Genomic DNA, 20,527 nt, shown 5'->3' on the forward strand with positions numbered 1-20,527 from the left:
TTCACATTTCCTTAGGTACCAATTTTAGTTCCTAGTTTTCTTGTAGTTATTGATCTTGAAGATAAAACCCGGAAAACAAGTTTTAAAATTGTAACTGTTGTCAAATGGTTTTAACAAAGCCCTTCAACAGATTAATCAGAGGAAAGATAATTCCAGTAATTTACTCATTCTCTCTTCCTACAGAGATTCAGACAAAGAAGAACAGCACAGTGTGATGAACTAAGCTTTATTGAGGAAGGCTCTCTGTTGTTTATACAGTGTAATTTCAGCACCAGAGGAGCATTCCTACCTCAATAGAATGAAATTTTCTGGGCTCTTATGAAATTTCCAATTTTGAAAATCCTGTGCTGTAGAATTTCTGCTGGCTCAGGAGTCACTAATGAGGATTCATTAATTTAAAATTGTCATTGAGATTGAGAAGAGAGGTTGGAAGGAATGTCTGTACTCATTAAAAATGACATACTTGGACACGAGGGAGCAGTTGAGACAGAGAGAGTCCCAATTGGAAGTTTTGTTACTTTGGCCTGGATGTTCCAGTAGCTAGAGAGTTGGAATAACTCCGATAAGAGCTGCACGCATTCACTATGCAAAAGTTGAGGCGCAGCAGATTCTGTGGGAATTCCTCAGGAAATTGAAGATTTTCACAGGCAGTTTGGAGACTTCCATAAAGATGGAAGATGCAGAGTGTTCTGTGTCTGTTAGTAGTTACCCCGAAAGTCAGCTGATTCAAAAATATAGTGCAACTATCTGGTAAGTATTAAGCCAAACTTAGCACAAATTCTCCCACATTACACGACTTCTAACCCTTTTTATCCATTCTGAACTGACACCCATTTGTTCTCCTGTCAAATGCTCATAGGCTCTGACAACTCTTCCCCCTTCTGCCACTCAGCGCCATACATCCCCCCCATTTCCTGTTGGTGATGGCAATGACATCTAGTATCCTGTGGACCTTGGACCCTAACACCTAACACCCTGAACCAATTTGCACCCTAACTCCACCTTTACTTCGTCTCCTTACCCTTTCACAGCAGCTGACAAAGCAACTGATTGTGCTGCTCGTCATTTAAATTTCCAGTGTGGCAGAGTGACTGCTGTGAGGCATGGTTTGATTTCCCCCGACTGTGCTGCTCTAAAGGGGATCTGTGTGAATCTCACTTACACTCTGCATTTCTGAAGGTGCTGGAATTGAAACTCCCAGCTAGAAATGTGGATCTCAGTACTAATGTTAAAATAAATAACAGGAGTGGAGTGTCAATCTGACTCTGATTAGCATTCCTTGGAATATTCAAACCATAGTTTCCTGTTGGGAAAATGCAGAGTGTGCAGAGCAAACAATGATGTGGATAGTACTCTAACAGAGACATGATAGGCTGAATGGCTGTCTATATTTCACACCTGTCTGATACTTCTAGTGCACTCATAGGTGATTCAAGTATGTATGACGTAGGAATCCTGAAATTGATTAAATAGCCAAGGTTTTTTATTCCACTAATGAAACACGGGTCCTTAAAAGTAAATGGATACTCTTCTAATCCACAGTGCCATTGAATTGAAATTGTTTGGTATGTTGCATTTTAACTTGGTTTATTTTTATTTCAGAAGTTCGATAAAGGACCACAACTCCTGAATAATGTGCGAGGATGGGTCACTGAGGGTGGATTACTACAGATTACCAACAGACTCTTGCAGGCAGCTGACAAAGATGCCAGTGACTCTGAGATCATCTTCAATCTAATACAAGAAAAGGAAATCCCTAAATTTGGTAGCTAATGATTGATCTTGTGAACATTTCACCAAATATCTTTGAACTCTTGTACTTTTATATTCTAATACAGTTAATTTCATTCATACTGTCAAAATTCTCATGTCAGGACTCTGGAGTCATATTAATGCAATGAAAAGAGCTCTATTTTCTTTAATATGTACTCAAAAATAAAGCTTTATAGCCATATATTAAACATGATCATTATATTGAAACTTACACACACTTTCGAACTGAACATTGCTCTTTTCTATCATAGAATTCTTATTTCTGATGTTCCGTTATCTTAAATAGTTGTTCATATCTGCTTCAATATCTCTCGCAATCATTAAATATGTGTTGGTGATCTAAGGTAGCATCCTTCAGATATTAAAGGAGGAAGTTATTGCAGATGCTGGAATCTCTACTGAAAACAACATGAAGGATCACAGTGGGTCAGACAGTACCTATAGAGAGAGAGCAAGCTAACGTTTTGAGTCTAGATGACTCTTCATCAGAGCTGATGTGAAGTGTGGAGGGGGTAGCATTTATTTATTTAGTTATTTATAACTAGTAGGGGTGGTGGCGTGTAGAATGCTGTTTGAGAAAAGATGTTGATTGTTCAGACTAAGTGATCAGAATGTGAAAATGGCAGAATAATGGTGTTTCTGACCGCTAAATGTTAAAAAGCAGGCAGTCCCGTTGGGGTGAGAGAAGGGGAAGGGGACACGGAAGAGGACATGGTGACAGAGAATGTAACAAGTAAAGCTAAAAGGTAGGGAAGAAATGGGAGTTGCTTCACAATTTGAAAGTTTTTTTCCAGCATAATTATATAACTAGTCTGGATGTCTAGTTTGTGGTCCAAATTGATGCTAACAATATGGGTTGAGTTCCTGCACTGGCTGAGGTTACCATGAAGGACTCTCCTTCTCAACCTCTTCCCTCACCTGAGGTGTGGTGACCCTCTGGTTAAAACCACCAGTCATCTCTCTCTCTCCCTTGCTCTCTCTCAAGAGAGAGCAGCCCTATGGCCTGAAGACTATGCATCTTTACCTTTTATTACCCCAGTTAGAAGAACACACATTGTTTTTTTTTAATGTTGCTTGATATTACACCAACCTTCTGGTGCCAGTTTATGGCTCGATCTTAGCTTTCAGGAAAGCTTCCCATTTTTGATTAGTGACCCATGTACTACTGCCTGCTCAGTTTAACCAGGGTTCACCTCAGGCATGGGCTGCACCTTTTACCCCACGTTGTGATCTCCTTACCTAAAACAGCCTCCTCACCTTCACTTGCAAGAAAAAGACTACTTTATGCTTCAGTGCATCAGGTAATTTCAAGAAGAGAGTGAGAAGTATTTAAAATGCTACTTCCGGGGTTGTGAAAATTCTTGTTTTGAATTTGTACTTGACTTGAAGGGCAAGACAGGAAGTCAACCACCTTTCCTACTTTCAGTTAGGTACAAGGACTTATTCCACTGATGGCATTCTCATCCATGTAGCCATTAAATGGTATATTTCAATCAAGTTCAGTTCTGTGCAGATGTACAGATTCAAATTTTGTGCTTGTCTGGTGCTTCCAGTAGTGCCAGTTATACAGAGCATATTTCATGTTAAGTTGCTGTGCATTTACTGTTACATTTAATTTTCAATAGGTGATGTGATTCTTTTGGTCCCAATGCCAGCTGATGGCCCAGCAGATGGGTGGCAGAGACTGCCTGATGGAAAAACAGCTACTGCGACAAATTCATTTAGTCAGCAAGATCTTAATGATGGCATTGTATGGTATCAACACTCAGGGGTAACTTCTGCAGAGGATTCATTCAGGTTTCAGGTACTGTCATTGAGGGTCTAGTATAAAGTGTTCTTAAGTTGCTTTGAAACTGCTGTATTGCATTGCTTGGCATCCAATTAATTGGTCTCACAGAGCTATCTATCACCTACAATAGACATTTTGGAGGGACACTAAAGGATACTAACATTGTATCATGGTATAAAAAGAGGGAAAGGAATACCCCAAATAACTACAGGACAGATACAGAAATAGAATATTCTGAAGGAACTCAGTAGGTCTGGGAGCATCTGCGGAAAGAAAACAGAGTTAATGTTTCAATTGCAGTGACCCTTCTTCAGAAGTGACATTGTTATTTGGCAATCAATTAAAAAATAAAAATGTTGAGAGAGCGTAAATCGTCACTTGGAGAGACGAGGGGAATCAAGGGTAGTAGAAGTCAACATATATTTGTTTAAGCAACCAGATTTCAGCAAGGCTTCTGGCAAGATTCCACAGGGTAGATGAAACAGGAAACAAGGACTCAAGGGATTGAAGCTTAAATAACAAGTTGAATCCAAAATTGGTTAAGTGAAGAGTGGTCTTTTTTGTGACTGAAAGAGTGTTTCCACTGGGGTTTTCAGGGCTTAGTTTTGGACCCTTTGCAATTTATCGTTGTAGAAACATTATTCAGACTTGCATGTAGGGGGGCCTGATTCAAAAGTTTGTAGTTCATAAAAGATCTATAAAAGATCTTAAAGTAAGGGAACCCTTAGGAAGTAGCGACCATAATATGGTAGAGTTCAGTCTGGAGTTTGAAAGGGAGAAGGCGAAATCTGATGTAATGGTGTTACAGTTGAATAAAGGTAATTATGAGGGCATGAGAGAGGAACTGACTAAAATAGACTGGAAGCAGAGGCTAACCGGGAAGACACTAGAGCAAAAATGGCAGGAGTTTGTAGGTATAATTGAGGACACTGTACAGAGGTTCATTCCCAAGAAAAGAAAGATTAACCGGGGAGGGATTAGACAACCTTGGCTGACAAAGGAAGTCAGGAAATGTATTAAAGAAAAAGAGAGATCCTATAAAGTGGCTAAGAACAGTGGGAAATCAGAAGATTGGGAAGGATACAAAAGCAAACAGAGGATAACAAAGAGTGTAATAAGAAATGAGAGGATCAAATATGAAGGTAGGCTAGCCAGTAATATTAGAAATAATAGTAAAAGTTTCTTTCAGTACATAAGAAACAAACGACAGGCAAAAGTAGACATTGGGCCACTTCAAACTGATGCAGGGAGCCTAGTGATGGGAGATAAGGAAATAGCAGGAGAACTTAACAAGTACTTTGCGTCAGTTTTCACAGTGGAAGACAGGAGTAATATCCCAAAAATTAAAGGGTGTCACGGGGCTGAGTTGAGTATGGTTGCCATTACGAAAGAGATAGTGCTAGAAAAGTTAAAAAGTCTTAAAATTGATAAATCTCCTGGCCCCGATGGGATACACCCTAGAGTTCTGAGAGAGGTTGCTGAGGAAATAGCAGAGGCATTGGTTGAGATCTTTCAAGAGTCACTGGAGTCAGGAAAGGTCCCGGACGATTGGAAGATGGCTGTAGTAACCCCCTTGTTCAAGAAAGGATCAAGGCAAAAGATGGAAAATTATAGGCCAATCAGCTTAACCTTGGTTGTTGGTAAAATTCTAGAATCCATCATTAAGGATGAGGTTTCTAAATTCTTGGAAGAGCAGAGTCTGATTAGAACAAGTCAACATGGATTTAGTAAAGGGAGGTCATGCCTGACAAACCTGTTGGAATTTTTTGAAGAGGTAACAAGTAGGTTAGACCAGGGGAACCCAGTGGATGTGGTCTATCTGGACTTTCAAAAGGCCTTTGATAAGGTGCCACACGGGAGACTGCTGAGCAAGGTGAGGGCCCATGGTGTTCGAGGTGAGCTGCTGGGATGGATTGAGGATTGGCTATCTAACAGAAGGCAGAGAGTTGGGATAAAAGGTTCTTTTTCAGAATGGCAGCCGGTGACGAGCGGTGTCCCGCAGGGTTCGGTGCTGGGGCCACAGCTGTTCGCATTATATATTAATGATTTGGATGAGGGAACCGGGGGCATTCTCGCGAAGTTTGCCGATGATACAAAGTTAGGTAGACAGGCAGGTAGTACTGAGGAAGTGGGGAGGCTACAGAAGGATCTAGACAGGTTGGGAGAGTGGTCCAGGAAATGGCTGATGGAATTTAACGTGAGCAAGTGCGAGGTCTTGCACTTTGGCAAAAAGAATATAGGAATGGACTACTTTCTAAATGGTGAGAAACTTAATAAAGCCAAAGCACAAAGGGATCTGGGAGTGCTAGTCGAGGATTCTCTAAAGGTAAACATGCAGGTTGAGTCTGTGATTAAGAAAGCGAATGCAATATTGTCTCTTATCTCAAGAGGGTTGGAATATAAAAGCAGAGATGTACTACTAAGACTTTATAAAGCTCTGGTTAGGCCCCATTTGGAGTACTGTGTCCAGTTTTGGTCCCCACACCTCAGGAAGGACATACTGGCACTGGAACGTGTCCAGCGGAGATTCACACGGATGATCCCTGGAATGACAGGTCTAGCATATGAGGAACGGCTGAGGATACTGGGATTGTATTCGTTGGAGTTTAGAAGATTAAGGGGAGATCTAATAGAGACGTACAAAATAATACATGGCTTTGAAAAGGTGGATGCTAGAAAATTGTTTCTGTTAGGCGAGGAGACTAGGACCCGTGGACACAGCCTTAGAATTAGAGGGGGTCATTTCAGAACGGAAATGCGGAGACATTTCTTCAGCCAGAGAGTGGTGGGCCTGTGGAATTCATTGCCACGGAGTGCAGTGGAAGCCGGGACGCTAAATGTCTTCAAGGCCGAGATTGATAGGTTCTTGTTGTCTAGAGGAATTAAGGGCTACGGGGAGAACGCTGGCAAGTGGAGCTGAAATGCGCATCAGCCATGATTGAATGGCGGAGTGGACTCGATGGGCCGAATGGCCTTACTTCCACTCCTATGTCTTATGGTCTTATGGTCTTATATGAAAATTGGCCGAATCATTGATAGTGAGGAAGAAGGCTGCAAATTGCATTAACTTAGTAGAGCAAACAAGTAGCAAGTAGAAGTTATTCTGGAGAACTGTGAGGTAATTGAGGACTAACAAGACAACAATTCATGTAATGGTAAGTTTCTAACAAAAATAGAGGAACAGAAACACCTCAGGCTACAAAATACAGATCACTGAAGATAGTCAGGCATAGTTAGCGTGATTAAAAAGGCATTTGGGTTGGGTTCCTTTACTGATTGAAGACTAGGACCTAAAGAGGAGGAGGCTTCTAGGAATCGTCACAAAATACTTGTTAAAACATAGCTTATGGGTGCTGCTGGGAGAACTGCATACAGCTTTGGCACTAAATTACAAGAAGGACGGTATCACACTGGAGACCACATAGAAGGGATTTACAAGGATGTGGCAAGGAATGGAGAATTTTAGCTGAAAGGAAAGATTGGGTAGGCAGAGTTTATTTGAAACTGAGGAGGCTGAGGGGATTTTAAGTAAGGCATATGAAATTAAGGACTGAGACAAAGTGGATAGAGAAGACATTTTTCCCTCTGGAGAAAGATAAATGACCAGAAATTGTAGATTTAAAGTTGTTGGTGGATTGATTAGAGGGGGAATTGAAGTGTGACTTTTTTTACATAGAGTGATGGAGCTCTCAAATTCACTGATGGGATAGTAGATATCACCATTACAATTTTTTAAACATTTGGATATTTACTTGAATTACTGTAACCTACAGGACTGAAAAAAAGCAAGGAAGGTGGAGTTAGACTGATTAGCTTCTTTCCAGTTGGCACTGTGTTAGAGAAAGTGGCCTCTTTTTGTGCCATGGATTTTTTCATGTTAGCTCAGAATATCCCAAAGCATCTTTTAACCAATGAAGTAGCTTTAAAACATTGAAATTGTTGTTGTGCAAGAAATATGGCAGCTGCATTATGGTCAGCAAGCTTCCATAATCTGTAATGTTGATAATGGCAAGATAATCTGTGTTTTTCCGTGTTAATTAAGTGTTAAATATTGGCCAAAAATCCAAGGATTTTGCCCCATCTTTTCTACAAGATAATGTTATGGGATCTCTCATTCTCTTTTGTTATATTGATGGAGATTGATTTTGATGGCTAAGCTGAAAGTCCAACATTCCTTTTACCATCCACTTAATGACTACTTGCATTCAAGCCTCTGATATGAAACTTGAATCTACAGTCTTGTGACCTGGGGTGAGATACCCATGGTTTTTTTTAACAGTAATTCAGGAGTCGCATGGCTCATATTAGCTTTATATCTGAGATTTTCTTTTAGTTAATTCTATTTGAATTCCCCAGCAGCCATTGTGGGAGTTAAAGTCATGGATCTGAATCATCAGACCTGGTGTTAATGTTTCAGGTCAAATGGCCCTTCCTCAGAATGGTGCTGAATGTTACAGGTCAAATGGACCTTAGAACGGTCCTTAAACATTTACTCTGATTTCTCTCCATGGTAGCATTGTGATTGTGTTACTGGATGAAGAATCCAGACACCAGGTCAAATGATTCAGATCCATGACTTTAAATCGCACAATGGCTGCTGGGGAGTTCAAATACAATTAACTAAAAGAAAATCTCAAATATAAAGCTAATATGAGCCATTAGCCATATGAGCTAATGGATGCCAGGGTCCGAGATGTCTCGGACCGTGTCTTCAGAATCCTTAAGGGGGAGGGTGTGCAGTCAGATGTCGTGGTGCACATTGGCAGCAATGACATAGGTAGGAACAGGGGTGGGGAGGTCATTCAGGAGCTCAGGGAGTTAGGCTGGAAGCTAAAAGCTAGGACAGACAGAGTCGTCATCTCTGGGTTGTTGCCGGTGCCACGTGACAGTGAGGCAAGGAATAGGGAGAGAGTGCAGTTGAACACGTGGCTGCAAGGATGGTGTAGGAGGGAGGGTTTCAGGTATTTGGACAATTGGACTGCATTCTGGGGAAGGTTGGACCTGTCCAAGCAGGACGGGTTGCACCTAAACCAGAAGGGCACTAATATCCTAGGAGGTAGGTTTGCTAGCACTCTTCGGGGGATTTAAACTAATTTGGCAGGGGGATGGGATCCGGACTTGTAGTCCAGCAAGTAGGTTAGCTGTTTTTCAGGATGTCCAAGAATGTAGGGAGGCTGTAGAGAAGGTAGCACTGACAGGGAATACTTGCGGACACAGGGATGGGTTCAAGTGTGTATATTTTAACGCAAGGAGTATCAGAAATAAGGTTGGTGAACTTAAGGCGTGGATCGATGTAGGACTACGATGTGGTGGCCATCACGGAAACGTGGAGAGAAGAGGGACAGGAATGGTTGTTGGAGGTTCCTGGTTACAGATGTTTCAGTAAGATTAGGGAGGGTGGTAAAAAAGGAGGGGGTGGTGTTGCTAATTAGAAATGGTATAACGGCTGCAGAAAGGAGAGGGAGATCTGCCTTTGGAGGTAGTGTGGGCTGAAGTCAGAAATAGGAAAGGAGCAGTCACCTTGTTGGGTGTTTACTATAGGCCCCCCAATAGCAGCAGAGATGTGAAGAAACAGATTGGGAAACAGATTTTGGAAAGGTGCAGAAGCCACAGGGTAGTTGTCATGGGCGATTTCAACTTCCCAAATATTGATTGGAAGCTCTTTAGATCAAGTAGATTGGATGGGGCGGTGTTTGTGCAGTGTGTCCAGGAAGCTTTTCTAACTCAGTATGTAGATTGTCCGACCAGAGGGGAGGCCATATTGGATTTGGTACTTGGTAACGAACCGGGACAAGTGATTGGCTTGTTAGTGGGTGAACATTTTGGTGATGGTGACCACAATTCTGTGACTTTCACCTTGGTTATGGAGAGAGATAGGTGCGTGCAACAGGGTAGGTTTTACAATTGGGGGAAGGATAAATACGATGCTGTAAGACAGGATCTGAGGAGCATAAGTTGGGAACATAGGCTGTCAGGGAAGGATGTCGTGGAAATGTGGAATTTTTTCAAGGAACAGATACGACGTGTCCTTGATATGTATGTACCTGTCAGGCAGGAAAGAGATGGTTGTGTGAGGGAACCTTGGTTGACGAGGGAATTGAATGTCTTGTAAAGAGGAAGAAGGAGGCCTACATAAGGTTGAGGAAACAAGGTTCAGACAGAGCGTTGGAGGGATACAGGATAGCCAGAAGGGAGCTGAAGAAAGGGATTAGGAGAGCTAAGAGAGGGCATGAAAAATCCTTGGCAGATAGGATCAAGGATAAACCCAAGGCATTTTATGCGTATGTGAGAAACATGAGAATGACGAGAATGAGGGTAGGTCCGATCGAGGACAGTAGTGGGAAACTGTGTATTGAGTTGGAAGAGATAGGAGAGGTCTTGAATGAGGACTTTTCTTCAGTATTTACAAATGAGAGGGACCGTATTGTTGAAGAGGAGAGTGTGAAACAGACTGGTAAGCTAGAGGAGATACTTGTTAGGAAGGAAGATGTGTTGGACATTTTGAACAACTTGAGGATAGACAAGTCCCCCGGGCTTGATGGGATATATCCTAGGATTATGTGGGAAGCAAGAGAGGAAATTGCAGAACCGTTGGCAATGATCTTTTCGTCTTCACTGTCAACGGGGGTGGTACCAGGGGACTGGAGAGTGGCGAATGTTATGCCCCTGTTCAAAAAAAGGGAATAGGGATAACCCCGGGAATTACAGGCCAGTTAGTCTTACTTCGGTGGTAGGTAAAGTAATGGAAAGGGTACTGAGGGATAGGATTTATGAGTATCTGGGAAGACACTGCTTGATTAGGGACAGCCAGCACGGATTTGTGAAGGGTAGGTCTTATTGAATTCTTTGAGGAGGTGACCAAGCATGTGGTTGAGGGTAGAGCAGTGGATGTAGTGTACATGGATTTTAGTAAGGCATTTGATAAGGTTCCCCATGGTAGGCTTATGCGGAAAGTCAGGAGGCATGGGATAGAGGGAAATTTGGCCAGTTGGATAGAAAACTGGCTAACCGGTCAAAGTCAGAGAGTAGATGGTAAATATTCAGCCTGGAGCCCAGTTGCAAATGGAGTTCCACAGGGATCAGTTCTGGGTCCTCTGCTGTTTGTAATTTTTATTAATGACTTAGAAGAGGGAGTTGAAGGGTGGGTCAGTAAATTTGCAGACGATACGAAGATTGGTGGAGTTGTGGATAGTGAGGAGGGCTGTTGTCGGCTGCAAAGCTGATGCAGAGCTAGGCTGAGGAGTGGCAGATGGAGTTCAACCCTGTCAAGTGTGAGGTTGTCCATTTTGGAAGGACAAATAAGAATGCGGAATACAGGGTTAATGGTAGGGTTCTTAGTAAGGTGGAGGGGCAGAGGGATCTTGGGGTCTATGTTCATAGATCTTTGAAAGTTGCCACTCAGGTGGATAGAGCTTGTAAGAAGGCCTATGGTGTATTAGCGTTCATTAGCAGAGGGATTGAATTCAAGAGTCGTGAAGTGATGTTGCAGCTGTACAGGACCTTGGTAAGGCCACATTTGGAGTACTGTGTGCAGTTCTGGTCGCCTCAGTTTAGGAAATATGTGGAAGCTTTGGAGAGGGTGCAGAGAAGATTTACCAGGATGTTGCCTGGAATGGAGAATAGGTTGTATGAGGATAGGTTGAGAGTGCTCGGCCTTTTCTCGTTGGAACGGCGAAGGATGAGGGGTGACTTGATAGAGGTTTATAAGATGATCAGATGAATAGATAGAGTAGACAGTCAGAAACCTTTTCCTCGGGTACAACAGAGTGTTACAAGGGGACATAAATTTAAGGTGAAGGGTGGAAGGTATAGGGGAGATGTCAGGGGTAGGTTCTTTACCCAGAGAGTGGTGGGGGCATGGAATGCGCTGCCCGTGGGTGTGGCAGAGTCAGAATCATTGGCGACCTTTAAGCGGCAATTGGATAGGTACATGGATAGGTGCTTAAGCTAGGACAAATGTTCGGCACAAATCGTGGGCCAAAGGGCCTGTTCTGTGCTGTATTGTTCTATGTTCTATGTGGCTCCTGAAATTCTACACTATGCTTTATTTTTGCGCAAGAATGCTCCTTTCTGTTGACTGCTGTCACAGGCACGTTGTAAGGATGTAGACAGAAAACTGGCTTTGAAAGATACCAATAACACACAGTATGTTGTAGAAAAGGAGGGAATGCAGCATGGATTCATTTAAAGTGAAACCTTGGACTCACTGTGTCGAAGACTACTTGTACTAATTACAGCTTGATTCACTGGACTCACAAAGAGCAGATGCAACTAAATGCAGATTTTATTTTGGTCGACTATGAAACATATTGCACTTCTTTGGAGCAAGCCTTTTAAAAATGTCACTTTAAGTGATACAATAATATCACCTAGTAAGGATGCCAAGGAAATAATTTCAGTCACATTTTTTTTTGGTTACAGGTTACAAATGGTGGCAGGACCTACACTGGAACTGAAAGTCATATATTTGAAATTGGAATCTTACCAAAAAATGAAAATGGTCCACATCTAGCTTCAAACATTATCACTCCTCTGCAAATAACAGTAAGCATTACCTTGTTGAGCTGGCACATCCCACCTGCCAACATCCCTACTCCCAGCTCTGGCTACCACCATGACAACTCTTAATTATTATAAACGTAATGTAAATAGAAATGTACTCTGATATTTAATCTATTATTAGGCTTGTTACTGTTAGCATGACTTATACCAATTTGATTTTTTGTATCTTGTCATGAAGTAAAACAAAAAGTATTACATTTGATAAACATGATAAATAATCATTAGGCTTGTTACTGTTAGCATATTCAAAATACCTTTGAATAATGCTTTCTCGCTAGGCACTTGAAGATCGGGTTACAGTCATCCAGTCGACACAATTGTCGTTTGTAGATAGTGACACACCAAACCAGGATTTATTCTACAACATTACTGTTCCACTACCCCCAGAATATGGCAAGTATTGATAATCCATATAATGGGAAAGATTTCCTCTGTTCCTCATTAATTGATTTAATAGTTTGAAACATTATTTTTGAGAGAGAGGAAATCTTCCTTACTGTTGCTTTGAGATTGTTATTCAATTTGTCAAATGTGACAGTGAATATAAACGTAAACAGATGGAAAAAATAATACTTTGTATGAAAAAACATAAAAGGACAATTGTCCAAAAGAAATTATCTAAGACCTTAATTTACTCATCGTGCAATCTAATTAAATTTTGAATGAGTATTTTGTTTTCATATTTGTTCTCATGGTGCGAGTAATGCCAGAAAAACTGCATTTAATATACATCTGTGTTAGCCTTACAGCAAAGTTGAATTTGACCACTTCAGTAGTTATCAGGACATTTGGCTCTGTAATGTCATAGGCCCTTTAACAAGCTCATTCAGCTTAATGGGCCATTTATTGGCAGTGAGAGCATTCCTTGTTTCCCTCAGCATCTTGCACGACAATGGTAGCGCATCATACCTTTGACCCAAAAGGCAAGAGGTTCAAGTCCCAACTCCTCTGGATTTTTGTCAAAACACATTTGAAAGGGCTGATTTAAAATATGAACAAAATGGTGGGGACTGAAACAGCAAATCCACATTTATGATGAGAAGATTGCTAGATTTTGAGAGGGCTACACACAGGATAACCAAATTTATTTCCTTTAATGTAAATAATCAAGCACTCACTTTAAGACAGCTCTTGTGGTGCAGTTGTAGTATCCCTACCTCAGAGTCAGGTGGCCTGGGTTCAAGTCCCACCTGTTCCAGAGATGTATATCTGGACAAGTTGATTAAAATTATCTTTTGAACCAACCTCTGCCACTGTAATTTTAAATCTTATTTGCATTTGACCCTTTGTAAATATAGCAGCAGTGTCTCATCTGGGGAACTTCAATTGGAATTTTTTGTTAAATGTAAAATGATCTAGGAAGCAAACTGAAGGGAAGGTGGGATTTAGAATGACAAAGTGTCAAAGTAAATGGAAGTCAGTTTTTTTTTTGAAAGCCTATAAAAATACTTAAAATCTGAAGGTTTGAAAGTCAGTGTTTCCACAATCCCTCCCCTCCCCTCTCCATTCCAGTCTCTCTCAAAGGAAAAGTCAGTTAGAAACAAACAATGTTGAAAACTGGCCACCGGATCTGATCACTCCTCAGTGGAGAGGAAGCTGGCAGATCATGTAGTCTGGCAGTTCCAAAACGCTATCGTGGATGCTACATGGACTGCAAGGAGATTGAGAATAGACATTGGGTTGAGCTTCAGATTTGGACACCAATTGGGAAGGTACAATGACATTCTTTCCTGCCGTTTTAACAATTTTGTTTTTATAAATTGCCTTCCCACTGTTTCTTGCTTCCACTGCTCAATCTATTATAGATGTAGAAGCAGATTAAATGCCTTAAGTTTACATTAATTGGCTAGTTAAGGGTTTGAATAGTCTTGTGGGTGGCAGACAAGTGGGCATATTATCTATGATATGCCTGGGAATTGAATCGGGGTTGGCATATGGCAGTAGGCTATCCGTGCTTTCTATTTTTTGTGCACCCCCACTCCCCCATTGAAATCAGACCAGGGTTGAGGCATGAGATTCTACTCTTTAAGTTTTTAAGGTGTGGGAGCTTGTTTAGCAGTAGTTAAAACTTATCCTGTTAAATATTGACTTATATCTGAATATGTAATCCCAAACATTATGGAGCATGTTTAGCAATTCTCCAGCAGGAGGTACGGCAACTTTATGCCCTTCATATACTGGAATATGGAATCTGACAGCAAGTTACCAGTATAGGGGAGCTTTTGCAAGAGCAGGACAAAATGCACTGCAACTTCTGGATCTACGTATGTATCTCTATTTGAGCAAATGCTGGAGGATGCTGCCCAATTTACTTCATGATAAAAGTAAGCAATGTTAGCATCACTGTTATTCTACCCACTGACTCAAGGTGCACATACATCAGCACTGCAATAGGTGGCCGATAGCTTGTTAGTTTTTGTGTTGTATAAATATTATGTTGCCTTCTTGCAGGCACTATTGAACACTCTGACAGCCCTTTGTTCCCAGTCACATTCTTCACTCAGGCTGACATTGACCATGGGAAGATTCTGTACCGTCCTCCAGGATCATCTTCACATGTGCAAGGCTTTTTCAAATTCTCTTTCACTGGTAAGAAAGATTCTGCAAGTTGTTTCACGGGATAATATTAGTGCTACTTATTCTAAGACCTGTTGACCTTTATCATCCACAATGTCGGTACTGCACACATTTTGAGAGAAGGTATAACTTGCACAGTGTCGTAAGGTCAGGAGGAGCTGTGACCCTGACAATTCTGTCAGCCATCTTATGATTCTACAATAAATGGTGTGTCAATTTTGTGGTAAGACATTCCAAGCAGTCTTTTCCAGGGTGATTCAAGTCACAGCTTACACGTGACATGGTTTCTGATTCTAGGCTTTTAACATTAATGAGGAAACTATGTGAGCATAGAGTCACAATTGAATTTCCTTTATATTACTCCATGATCACTTTGGTCATGTTTCTGCAAGGGAGGAATGTTAATAAAAGTTCATGACATGAACAATTTCATTCACACTAATTACTGAAAGTACATTTGACTAAAACAAAGTTTGGTATTGAAGGCTGTCAAAGAAAAGACTTTCCTCTGAATTTGGTTGAGCATAAAGGGTCAATTGGACACAATTCACAAGATCAAAAACCTTCATTTTGTCCATTCACGGGATGAAAGAAAGCAAGTGGATGCCAGTACAACCAGGACCCTTCCATCTCCTACCAATCAATTTTCATCTACACACTGTGACCAATGAAAACAAGCAGAAGATCCACTACAGTATTAAATTGCCATCTTTTTGTCTGTTCTATCAGAAACTGTACCTTAGCTCATTGTCTGCTCATGCTCCTTCCTGCGACATTTGTCATGACAGTTCTTTTGTTATCAGTGGTTTTCCATTGTACCTCTGAGAAGGGAGGGCAATGAGGTGGTATCTGTCAAGTCTACCTCAGTGTGGGAATTGAACCCACATTATTGATGTGGGTGTGAATCCCACACTAGCCATCTAACATACAGAACTAATTTATCGTTTATTTTAAATTTACTGGATGAATTTTGTACCCATTGATGGTGAGGAAAGTCAGTGCTGGGGAGCAGGATGTGTTTACATCTTGATCATGTCCAATCAGTCTCAATTAAGTCTAGTTATAGCACTATAAAGGCCGCTTAACTTCTGAATTTTGCACACAAGCAGTACTACTCCCGGTAATTTTAATGTCTTAGAAAAAGGTAGAGATTACCTAAACTAATGATAGTTAACAAATAGTACTTTCACATCATTAAAATCATAGAATCCCTACAGTACAGATAAAGGCCATTCGGCCCATCAAGTCTGCATGACCCTCCAAAGACAACCTCTGTAACCCTGCATTTACCATAGCTGATCTACCTAGCCTGCACAACCTTGGACACTATGGGGCAATTCAGCATGGCCAGACCACTAAACCTGCACGTGTTTGAGCTGTGGGAAGAAACGTGAGCAGCCATGGAGAGAATGTGCAAACTCCACATACAGCCATTCAATGTTGGAATTGAACCAAGTCCCTACCACTGAGGGGCAGCAGTGCTAACCACTGAACCACTATGCTCGTTGAGATGGATCTCAGAAGTGAAAGTCAGTTTCTAAATCACTGGATGTTTAAGCCGTCACAGTATAGATCCTGCAGGTTATTACCTGCAGGGCGGCATGGTGGCTCAGTGGTTAGCACTGCTGCCTCACAGTGCCAGGGACCCGGGTTCAATTCCCACTTCGGGCAACTGTCTGTGTGGAGTTTGCACATTCTCCCCGCATCTGCGTGTGTTTCCTCTGGGTGCCCCGGTTTCCTCCTACAGTCCAAAGATATGCAGGTTAGGTGAATTGGCCATGCTAAATTGTCCATAGTGTTAGATGTAGGGGAATGGGTCTGGGTGGGTTGCTCTTCGGAGGGTCGGTGTGGACTTGGGCCGAAGGGCCTGTTTCCACACTGTAGGGAATCTAATCTGTAGGGAATTTAATTATTGTGCTGATATACAGTATTTGTGTTTATTAATCTGTTAACTTCATGCACTTCAATTTTTATGGTATTCAGGCTGAAAACCATTGTTTGTACAGTCGTAAAGGTGGATTTATTTATTCTACTTCCAATAGTGGGCATCTTCAAACTATGTAATTTGAACCTGATTTCATTCTCCTAGGTCTGCCTGAGTCGGTGAACTTCCTTTTCACAGGTATACTGTTCCTAAATATGAATCTTCCTCAAATTGGTTTGAGTGTATACATTTTTAACGCCCTCACCCAAGTACTTACTGGTTGCTTTGAATGTGGTGTAATTGATTCCTAACACTGTTGTACCTAACAGAAAGCTTTGGCAATGGCTGTCAGATACTTATACAGGAGCAACTTTACATACCTGCATGTCTCTGCATACTTCATCCCAAATCTCATGTTTATACCAAATGACAGTTTTCTATGACTGTAACAATAAAATAACCACCAACTAAATTAAACCTTCATTTCAAAAGTCACATTTACTGGAAAACAAAAGCAGCACGATAATTCACACGTCATATCCTCTCGGCGTTTAATATATATTGAGTGGAATGGGAATTATTCTACAAGCATGTAATCTCCATTACTGTTAACATCTTCTCTGCATGGCTGTACAAATCTGGGTTCCAAATAGCAACAATTTTATAAAAACCTTCTTTATTTCAGTGTTATCTATGCTACTGATACTAAAATGTTCGATTTGTTTAAATGGTATTTGCATTTTTCTGAAAAGAAAATTATTTTTAGATCCAAATAATTAAAATGATCGCTGGAATTTTCTCTCTGACGAGCTAAGCTCAGTACATCTATAGCTGAAGGATAGACTTGTCTTGTACTATAAGAATTGCCCCTTTTTTGGGTCCACTCTTTCTTCAATCTCATGTAAATTACATCTGCTAGCTGAAGAGAAGGGACAAATGACTTGTTTCCATAATAATTCCAGCATTGGCCTGTAATTGCAAAAGATCTACAAAGATAACATAAGGTTTCCTGTCTGGAAGTGTCACTTCTCACTTTGTGGGAAGGTACCATGGATGCAATGTATTGAGTTTGCTAAGAGAAACTTGTGGTCATTTAATATCCTCAGGTCTAAAAAAAACCCTACGGAGATTTCTCACCGTTGACCCGAGCAAAAGACAAAGGACTGAATTTTAGCTGTTTTCCCAGAGTCAGGATGGAGAAACAGCAGGGCCACCTGCCAACGAACAACACTTGATAGATTTAAAAGCGAATTGCCGAAGGCATCTAGGATCTTCCAGCTGGCCTCCAGGCTCCCCACGTGCAGCAGGGACAGAATTGCCTTGACTGCTGGGATTGCGCTGCAGGTCGTCTTATGGAGATGTTGCTTCCTCACAATTGGCAGCCAGTTTCTGTGCTTTTTTTTTAGAAAAATAGAATCCATACACTGTGAAAGCAGACCATTTGACCCATCGAGTCCACAGTGACCTTCTGAAGACTGTCCCACCCACAAGCAGTCACCCCAGGATGGAATCGAACCCAGGTCTCTGGCGCTGTGAGGCAGCAGTGCTAACTACTCAACCACCATACTGTCCAAATGTTAAATTTTAAGAAATTTGAGAGAGGGTGCCTTAGATGCCATTGCATCCTGCTGCCATTTCCAGTTTTGAGAGCAGATCTGCTGTACGGAATTAGATTGTGAACCTTCCTGTCCAACTGACCAATTTGGGGACTGGTATACATGGTATCGGCTCCTGTCTCAAACTTGAGCCTGATGGCCGGGCCTTGAAGCATGTTCGGAAAAATTTGCTTTTGAGTTCAATATACTTAGTTCATGATTCTTCCACCCTACGCCCAATATACTTAGCTTCTCGAACATCAAAAATAATTCCATTAGCTTACTTTATTTAATGTACTTCATCACTCTGATAAATCAGAACCACTCATGAAATACCAACTGTTTTGCATTTTGCTTCCAAATAAAATATTGAAGAGCCCACCCTCGCACATGAGAGGATGGTGCAATTTTGTATAGCATATATCATGTTACCATGGATATTAAGCTGAATTTTCAAACTGAAATATTCAGTATATAACAACTGTTCTGTATTATTGACATCTGAAGCTCATTTATGTTTTACTTCAGAACATAAAGAGAGCATATCTATTTGGAGATGTCTGGAGCCTTACATTGTTTGTTTGCTTTGTGCAGTTTCTGATGGTGAACATACATCCCCAGAAATGGTATTTACCATTCATCTACTATCTACCAATCAGCAACCTCCTGTTTTTCAAATATCAGAGCCCTTCTTAGAGGTCAGCCAAGGAGGAAGAGCAACCATTGGTAAGACATTTGTTTTATTCAGTTGCCTTTTTGAATGTCTCTACTTCTGCCTGTTTAATATCTAGAATATTCAATTTCCAACCTCTGGGATTAGCAACATAATATTTATATGACTGTATGCGTCACAGTGTTCCACATATATGTGTAGATTTGATGAATTCATACTTCCAGTGTAGTCCATTGCACTGTGTATTGGAAGTTTTGGGGGTCAGTAGGCTTTGTAGGTTTTTAATCAATTTAATTTATGTTTATTACATTTTATTAATTAAATCCTGTGGGATGCACTGACCTTTATGCCCAAATTCTCTTGATGTACTTCCAGTATGTCGGCACGGTGGCTCAGTGGTTAGCACTGCTGCCTCCCAGCACCGGAGACCCAGGTTCAATTCCAGCCTTGGGAACTGTCTGTGTGGAGTTTGGGCATTCTCCCCATGTCTGCATGGGTTTCCTCCAGCTGCTCTGGTTTCCTCCCACAGTCCAAACCTGTGCAGGTTAGGTAAATTGGTCATGCTAAATTGCCCATAGTGTTAGGTGCATTATTCAGAGGGAATTGGGTCTGGATGGGTTACTCTTTGGAGGGTCGGTGTGAACTTGTTGAGCCAAATAGCCTATTTCCTTAGTGTAGAGAATCTAATCTATATCAAGAGCAGAAATTCATATCATCTATCCTTTAGAAACACAAATGAGCTGGCAGTGGTTTGTCTGAATCTATTTCAGTTCCACGATGTGCCAGTTTAGAAACACAGTTTACATTATCCTCCACATACAGTTGGCAAATATGGAAACTTTATGTTTTAGCTTATAACTCTGGACAAGTTATTCTTCACTACCAGCTCTGTTCTGTGTAGAAATCCCAAACAATTTACATTTGGAATTGATGTAGTTACAGAAAGGGATGTAGAATTTAATTTCTCGGCATTATGAAATCATGCTGCAAATTATACGGAAGCATTTCATTTATGCTCTCTTACACGTCAGTAGGAGTTTCACCAGAACTTAAATAGATTTTCTTTGTTCCACCTCTGATATGATATTTGATTGTGGGAATGCTCTCATTGTTATTTGGTGCAGCTTCTCCACAATCCCAGGGAACTGGTTTGAGATTCCTAAAGCTCATTTTATGTAGCACCTGCAGCTGTGTGAAATGGGAGACTTCAATTCTATTAGTTGGACTGAATTTGAGGCCACATTTTCCAAATGGAGGTGAGAAGGAGAGCCGATCCTGTGTCATGATCCCACCTCCCATGCCAGCCCATGGGGAAATGCAGTTTTCGTTGGGTTAAGGCTTTCACTTACCTAAAGATGAGTCTGACCTCATCAGAATACACCGAGACTGATGGTGGGCCAAGTCCTGAGGCGGCAAGTTAAAACATCTGTCTCTGTTCCTGCCTGTTCCCAAACACATCAAAGTAATTCTTTCAATGGAATTAGCGACAAATATTGAGCTGCATTGGAAAACCCTCAATGCATTTATAAGGAAACTTCCTAAACAATTAAATTACCCCACCTCACTCAAAATCCCCATCGCAATCTTGGTTATACCCTCCACTCATTTTCCATCCATTTCCACCCTCCATTCAT

The 20,527-nt window shown here is 41.2% G+C and overlaps 1 protein-coding gene across 2 annotated transcripts in view; it reads left to right on the forward strand.

Annotated features, from left to right (window-relative positions):
- Positions 1 to 20,527, forward strand: part of fras1 (Fraser extracellular matrix complex subunit 1) — a 465,328-nt gene that overhangs the window by 320,399 nt on the left and 124,402 nt on the right. The window contains exons 30-36 of one of the 2 annotated variants that reach the window (XM_072591717.1): positions 1,603 to 1,765; positions 3,399 to 3,577; positions 11,984 to 12,106; positions 12,403 to 12,517; positions 14,576 to 14,713; positions 16,791 to 16,823; positions 18,815 to 18,946. In XM_072591717.1, the coding sequence (XP_072447818.1) occupies positions 1,603 to 1,765; positions 3,399 to 3,577; positions 11,984 to 12,106; positions 12,403 to 12,517; positions 14,576 to 14,713; positions 16,791 to 16,823; positions 18,815 to 18,946 (883 nt within the window). The remainder of the gene's footprint in view (positions 1 to 1,602; positions 1,766 to 3,398; positions 3,578 to 11,983; positions 12,107 to 12,402; positions 12,518 to 14,575; positions 14,714 to 16,790; positions 16,824 to 18,814; positions 18,947 to 20,527) is intronic. The other variant, XM_072591723.1, reaches the window with a different exon arrangement.

The sequence above is a fragment of the Chiloscyllium punctatum genome, chromosome 1, assembly GCF_047496795.1.
Source record: "Chiloscyllium punctatum isolate Juve2018m chromosome 1, sChiPun1.3, whole genome shotgun sequence".
Classification (NCBI taxonomy): domain Eukaryota; kingdom Metazoa; phylum Chordata; class Chondrichthyes; order Orectolobiformes; family Hemiscylliidae; genus Chiloscyllium; species Chiloscyllium punctatum.